At 48.4% G+C, this 7474-nt stretch overlaps 1 protein-coding gene across 1 annotated transcript in view; it reads left to right on the top strand.

The window, feature by feature from the left end:
* SNTA1 (syntrophin, alpha 1) overlaps positions 1-7474 on the top strand; it is a gene marked incomplete at its 5' end in the record, with an annotated part of 26226 nt that continues 18752 nt past the window's right edge. The window contains 2 exons of the mRNA XM_010855007.1: positions 1-100; positions 3083-3268. Of these exons, the coding sequence (XP_010853309.1) occupies positions 1-100; positions 3083-3268 (286 nt within the window). The remainder of the gene's footprint in view (positions 101-3082; positions 3269-7474) is intronic.

Below are 7474 nucleotides of genomic sequence, written 5' to 3'. Positions count from 1 at the left end.
GGCGCCGCGTCCCCGCCGCTGCCGGAGGCGCTGCTGCTCCAGCCGCGCCGCGTGACGGTGCGCAAGGCCGACGCCGGCGGGCTGGGTATCAGCATCAAAGGTGGGCGCGGGGGCACCGAGGGCACGGATCTTGGTGTCTGTGGGACCGCTAAGGCGCAAGGATCGCGGGGGCTGGCAGCGTATTGAGGACGTGGAGTTGGTGGACTTCTGTCCGGGGTAACGGCGTCTGGGAGGACAGAACCGAGGGCACCAGAGCACCAAGGTCGGAGAGGGCTTTGAGGTCTCAGTCAGAAGGCACAGGTGTGGACGGCTTTGGGGGCACGCCAAGGACAAGTGGGTGGGGAGTTGTGTGCCGAGGCAAAGAGGTCTGAGACTGCCTCTCAGGAGTTGCATGGGTATCAAGGACAAGAGGGACCCCAGGAGAGCAAAGGATAGAGAAGGGAGACTGAGGCCTGGGGTGCTACTAGGGAAAGGAAGAGGAAGTCTTCAAGATACAGTCAAAGTAGAAGGGAAGGAGGGGTAAGGTCTGGAGTGGGAAGCATGGCTGGGATGGCGACTAGGTGGAGGTGCCAACTGGGCTGGGCTCACAGACAGGGGGCCGGAAAGGACCTGGGAATCTGAGCACCTAGGAAACCTGTACGTGTGGGTGAAGAGTCCTCAGTGTCCACCATCACAGCACTGAGATGGGCTTTCAGCCCCAGCACTGACAGCTTTCTTTAAGGTGCAACCCAGACTGAAGTCCAGAATCACCTGTGTGAACTTGTGTGGTAAGATCCCATGGACTGTAGCTTGGTAGGCTCCTCTGTCCATGGGATTCTCCAGGCTAGGATACTGGGTTGCCATTTCCTCCTGCAGGGGATCTTCCAAACCAGGGATAAAACCCACGTCTCTCATGTCTGCTGCATTGGCAAGCGGGTTCTTTACCGCTAGTGCCACCTGGGAAGCCCTTTCCCATCTCTGGCCCTGAGTTTCCTCAACTATATAATGAGAGTAGTGATAGAATTGGGATGTTTCTATGAAAATAGGTGTCCAAAATACTCACTCTGCCAACACATAATAGGTGCTTAGATAGTTATTGCTGTTAGATGAGAGGAAAAATGAAGGTCAGGAAAGACTCCCAGAGTAACTAACCTGGTGCTGAAAAGTCTGCACACCCCAGCCGCTGCGTTCACCATTCCTTCCTGAGGGGGTGGGGATGGTGGTGACTTGGTTACCACCGTGTGCTGAGTGCTATGCCCAGTACTCTAGGCTCAGGATCCACTTCATCCTGGCAACAAGTACTAAGAGATAGGAAGTATAATCTTCATTTAGCAGGTGAGGAAACTGAAAAGTAAAAGTAAAATGAAAAGGAAACAAACAAACAAAAAAACTGAAAAGGAAAAGTAAAAAACTGGGAAAAAAATGAAAAGGAAAAGGAAAATGATTTTCCTAGGATCACACAGTCAGTGAGTGACAGAGCTGGGATTTGAACCTCAATTATCAAGTCACTAAAGAGTGTTCAGAGAAGTTGATTTTTCCCCAGGAAAGGGCAAACTTCCATGCAACCAACCAAAGGGATCTAAAAGCGGGGTAATGAGAAAGCCAGGGAGTGGACACCTGTTTTGCCCTCAAACACCAGCGTGGGATAGGACAACAGATCAATGCAGAAATTGTACACTCTGTGTTAAAGCAGGAAGGAACTTAATGTTCATATAGCGTTCCATTTTGTAGATAGACTGAGTCTTGGAGAGGAAGAGGACTCTTCAAGGTCACATAAAGTTACTCCCTAGCTTCATACTCCCAGGTGGGGGTAAAGGGACTTTTAGGAGGTGTCGGGGAATACCAGCTCCATTCAATTCTTTATGGATGGAGACTGGACTCCTGTTGGTGTGTTGACCTCTCCTTTAGGGTCCAGCCCAGCCCGAGGCATCGAGGAATGGCCATGGATTCAAACTGACTTGAAGTCCTTAGTTTCAGGTGGAAGAGGGCAGATAGATACTGGGTTGGCCAAAAAGTTCATTCGGGCTTTTCCATATCATCTTATAGAAAAACTCGAATGAACATTTTGGCCAACTCAATTTAAATAGAAACTCCTTCCTTTCCTAGGCTTCAAGCTCTGCGCACTGCAGTGAGCAAACTGCTGGGCCTATGTGGGGGTCCAGAGAGGCATTCCAGTCCTACTTCTGCCACCAGTCTGTTGAGTGACCTTGAAATTATGACCGCCTCTCCCTGGGCCACTTGTTCCTCATCTTTGAGGATGGAGCAATAGTGTGGTATCTGAAGGCCTGACTTGCAGCCTACTAGAGGGTTAAGAGTGTTGATTCTGGAGCCTGGAGATCTAGGTTCAGATATTGTCTTTGCCACTAATTAGCTGGGTGACCTTGGACAAGGGGTTTCTCTCCACACTTCAACCTTCCCAATAGGAATCTGAGCATGCCTGTGTGATTGGGTGTTGTGAAGATGCAATGAGACAAGATTGAAAGCATTTAACATGGTGCTTGGCACTTGGTATGTGGAACTAATGTGAACTGTTATCACTGTTTATTATTTTAAAAGGACATTCAAGAGCTTATAAATAAAGCAACATGGTAAAATGTATTACTATTTGATTTTTTTGTCTTTTTGCATCAGAGATGCAATTCAGATAGGCTTTTGAAATCTCTAGACTTTAAAGCCCTGGTTTCCATGCTGAGACCTAGGTTGTGAAGCTTTCAGCTTTGTGGCCATAGCAGTAACTGACTTCTATTTTTATTCTCGATTAGAGGTTATCAGTGAGTTTCCCCATTATGGGAAACTCACTTAAAATAAAAAATAAGAAGAAGTTATTGAAGCATCTTGTAAGTTCTTCAAACACTGGTGACCACCCAAAGCACTTACCCAAAAGATCCATTATAACACTATAAATTTAGAAAATGTCTTTTAGGTATCATTAGTGCCCCAAACTTCTAAGGCTCTTTTCTGAGATTCTCTTTGCCCCACACTGCCGCTTTCCCAGTACTGGGCTGGACACAGTGGGAGACCTTCAGAAATAATTTTGCCTTGTCGTGACTCACAAGTGTTGGAGTGTCTGCCTCAATTTCTTCCTCTTTCTGTGCTTGTCCAGGGGGCCGAGAGAACAAGATGCCTATTCTCATCTCCAAGATCTTCAAGGGCCTGGCAGCTGACCAGACGGAGGCCCTCTTCGTGGGGGATGCCATCCTGTCCGTAAATGGGGAGGACCTTTCCTCTGCCACCCATGACGAGGCGGTGCAAGTCCTGAAGAAGACAGGCAAAGAGGTGGTGCTGGAGGGTAAGCACTGGGGACCCAGGGGTGTTCAGTTCTTCCCTACATCCCCCCAGGCCTCAACCAGTGGGGTCTGGGAGGTGGGCAGGGTTGAAAACAGAAACAGAACTTGGAGACCTGCCTTGAGATATTGGTGTGGTGGGGATAGAGCTGCTTCAGAGCCAGGCAGATCTGGACTTCATTTCCTCTCTCCCACTCCCGAGCTGTTTGACCTTGGATGAGTCACTTCATTTCCCTGAGCCATAGTTTTCTCATCTGTAGGGCAGGGATATAACTTCAGCCTTGCTGGGTTGTGGAACTAGGATGAAAGGTCCATGGTAGGAACTGCCACTCGGTGAGTGACACAGGGGAAGAAACGGGTGGGGACTAGGGAAGGAGAGACTTAGAATCTTGCCTGAGAAACCAGGGGAGCTCTCAACTCTGAATCCTCCTATCACCCAGGGGCCCTAGAACCCTGCGACCCATCCTGCCTTGGGAGGGTACTTGGGCTTTATGTAGCAGGACATTGGCTACTTCTAGCTAGGATCCAAGAGGAATGTGTTTTGGAGGGGAGGGAAACTTGGTGGCTCCCTGCCACTCTCCCCTCACTGTGTCGTCTTAGATGAGACCTTTGCTTTCTCCCGGCCTCTGTTTCCCATCACTTGTTATAGTCTCTTGCTGGGGTGGTCCCGCTTCTGCCTTTTGCCATCTCTGTCAGGAGGTTTCTGCTTTGCTCAGCCCATTCATCAAATTCTACTCTGTCAGTTCCGGAAACCATGGGGGCCCGAGGAATGTGTCTTTGGCTCCTGGCCCAGAACAGGCACAGGGAGGTGGCGGGGGCTGATGGAGAATGCCATGGCCAACGAAGCTGCTGCGCTGAGGCCCAGGCCCAGGTCCTGATAGGTTGCCAAAGATGTCTCCAAGAGGCCACAGAAACCAACAGGCTCTGGATGCCTGGGTGATCTTTGGCATTCTTATGGCCCTGACCTCAATTCTCTCTCATTTCGTTTTATTTTATTTTTACATTTTATTATTTATTTAAATGTACCGTGTGTCTATTCAAATGCTGCTGTTGCATTTTTAAATATACACTTAAAGCTGCCTCTGCGGGATTGATCCCTGAAAGCTTAAGGATATCAATCATATTTTAACAGCAAAGTTAAATAACGAGATCACACATAAAGGAGATGGATATAGACTTTCTTTCCACATGCCTCATCACTTTGATATTTATAGCCAGTAATGCAGTTTGAAATAGTTGAAATTCATCAAAATGTCATATTTCGGTTGACTTGAAAAGCTCTTTTAGTCTCTGCTGTTTGAAAATTTAGTTCATAGATGGTAAAATTTCTACTGTAGATACGTCTCTAATCTACACTGAGGTCCCCCTCCCCTCCTCATCTTTAGGTAGAGAATGTCTCTTTCTGGGTTCTTAGTGTGGATCATTCTGAGAAGGTAGTGTCTCTGAGTGTTAGACATTTGAAGCATTTCCTGGTATTGGGGCTAATACCCAAGCCTCTGACACCTCATTCATTCCATTCCTTCCTCATTAAAGCCAAGATGCCTTTCCAGAGACCTACTATGTACCCGATGTGCAGAGCATTGGGGTAGAAGGTAAACTGGACCCAGGGCCTGCCTAAAAGAGCCCTCTATTGAATGGGGGTACAAAACATGAACACTGTCTAAAAATGGAATGACAGAGGATGAGATGGTTGGATGGCACCACCGACTTGATGGACATGAATTTGAGCAAGCTCCAGGAGTTGGTGATGGACAGGGAAGCCTGGTGTGCTGCAGTCCATGGGGTCACAAAGGGTTGGACACGACTGAACGACGGAACTGATTCCACACAAGCCATTTAAAAATCAGCATCTACAATCCTGTCTGCTCTGTAATTAATCTGGCCTTGGGCAAGACCCTCATCTTCTCTGGGCCTCAGATCTCATATCTGCTGGGGTTGAGCTAGATCAGAGATACCCAACAGCTTTCATTCTGAGTGTCAGTTTCCTTGGTGGCTCCTGGGAGTTCCATATTTGGAAACACTGAGAGGTCTTATCTGAACTCAGCAGAAAGGAGCTAGAATTGATTTGCAATGTTTAGTGCAGATAGAGAAGGGAAGAGATATAGTATACATACTGTCCCAGGACTGAGGGTCTCTGGAACTTGTGTTCTCTAAAACTTTTCTCTGGGCAAGATCTTTCCTTGGCAAGCCCTGCTGCAGGCTGTTGGGTGGAGCCTGGCCTGTCTCTTGCCAGCATAGGATTTGGCACATAGTAGGCTGGAGAAGGGGATGGCTACCCACTCCTGTTTTCTTGCCTGGAGAATTCCACGGACAGAGGAGCCTGGCAGGCTACAGTCTATGGGGTTGCAAAGAGGCAGACTAATATTTTCACTTTTTTCTGTTAGTAACTCCTCTCCTGTCCCATTACATTTACATAGAATTGGTATTATTTCCTGCTTAAATGTTTGGTAGCAGTCTCTAGCGGAGAAGGCGATGGCATCCCACTCCAGTACTCTTGCCTGGAAAATCCCATGGACGGAGGAGCCTGGTAGGCTGCAGTCCATGGGGCTGCGAAGAGTCAGACACGACTGAAGGGACTTAGCAGCAGCAGCAGTCTCCAGGGAAGTTACCCTTATAGAAAAGTTTTTTTTTTCCCCCCACACTTTGCAACATATAAGATCTTAGTTCCCTGCTGCTGCTGCTAAGTCGCCTCAGTCGGGTCCGACTCTGTGCGACCCCATAGACGGCAGCCCACCAGGTTCCCCTGTCCCTGGGATTCTCCAGGCAAGAACACTGGAATGGGTCGCCATTTCCTTCTCCAATTTCACTCCAAGCATGAGAGTGAAAAGTGAAAGTGAAGTCACTCAGTCGTATCCAACTCTGTGCGACCCCATAGACAGCAGCCCACCAGGCTCCTCCGCCAAGGATCAAACCCAGACCCCCTGCAGTGGAAGTGCAGAGTCCTAACCACTGGATCACCAGGGAAGTCATGATGTCTTTAATAAGACAATTTAGATGATCTATGTTTTCCTTGAATGTGTTTTGGTAGTTTATGTCTTACAAGGAATTTGTCCATTTCATTTAAGCTGCCAAATTTCTTGGCATAAAGTTGTTTATAATCTTCGCGTATTTTTTCCTCCCTTTTGGATGAAAGCGCTCTCCTGATTTCTCTTTCTCTCCTCCTCCCTTTATACTGCTTTACTCAGTGGTTTCAAGGGGATTCTGTCTCATGGAGCAGATAGCTAAGCAAACCTACCAGATCACCATCTTGTCATGGGTGCTGAGATGGAGTCTGCCTAGAGGTGGGAGGAAGCAGTGGTCTCCTCTCTCTAAATGGTCAGGAACGACTTCCTGGAGGAGGGATGCTGGCACCTTATGAACAATAAGCAGAGATGTGAATGGGATAGAGAAAGGGCATTCCAGGAATGGAAGTTGTCTGAGCAAAAGGGAAGGGTGAAATGACTTGACTTACCTGGGGAACTGCCTGGGAAGTAATTCAGCTTTATCTGAGCTTAGGTGTGAGGAAGTGGGTGGAGAAAGAGGAGGCTATTCAGATTGACAGATCCTGCAGGGCCTTGAGTGCTAGAATAAAGGAATTTGGAGGGAAACAGAGAGCTATTTCAAGGGTTTTTCAGCAGGGGCTCACATGGTCAGCTTTGGGCTTTACAGCATCAACCCGGTTTGGAAGGAGGCAACAATAGGTGCAGAATGGCAGAAAGGAGGGACTTCCCTGGCAGTCCAGTGGTTAAAAATCCACCTTCCAGTGCAGGGGATGTGGGTTCAATCCCTGGTCGGGGAATTCAGATCCCACATACCCGGAGCAACTAAACCTGTGCGCGGCACCTACTGAGCCTGCGTGCTGCAACAAGAGTCTGTGCACCGAATGAAAGATCCCTCATGATGCGGTGAAGGTTCAGTGGGCCCCAACTAAGATCCGAGGCAGCCACATAAATAAATAAATATTAAAAGAGAAAAGAATGGCAGCAAGGAGGCTGGGGCCGTGAGCAGAAGGGAGATCATGATGGTTTGACCTAAGCAGGCTTGGATAAAAGAAGAGTCTCGAGGTTGTGGGGCTTCCCAACTGGCTCAGCATTAAAAAAAACCTCCTGTGAATGCAGAAGCCTTAGGAGGCTGAGGCTTTGATCCTTGGGTCGGGAAGATCCCCTGGATGAGGGCATGGCAACCCACTCCAGTATTCTTGCCTGGAGAATCCCATGGACAGAGGAGCCTGG

The sequence above is a fragment of the Bison bison genome, unplaced genomic scaffold (genome assembly GCF_000754665.1).
Source record: "Bison bison bison isolate TAMUID 2011002044 unplaced genomic scaffold, Bison_UMD1.0 scf7180017864352, whole genome shotgun sequence".
In the NCBI taxonomy this organism is placed as follows: domain Eukaryota; kingdom Metazoa; phylum Chordata; class Mammalia; order Artiodactyla; family Bovidae; genus Bison; species Bison bison.
This window is presented reverse-complemented; position numbering and strand designations above follow the sequence as displayed.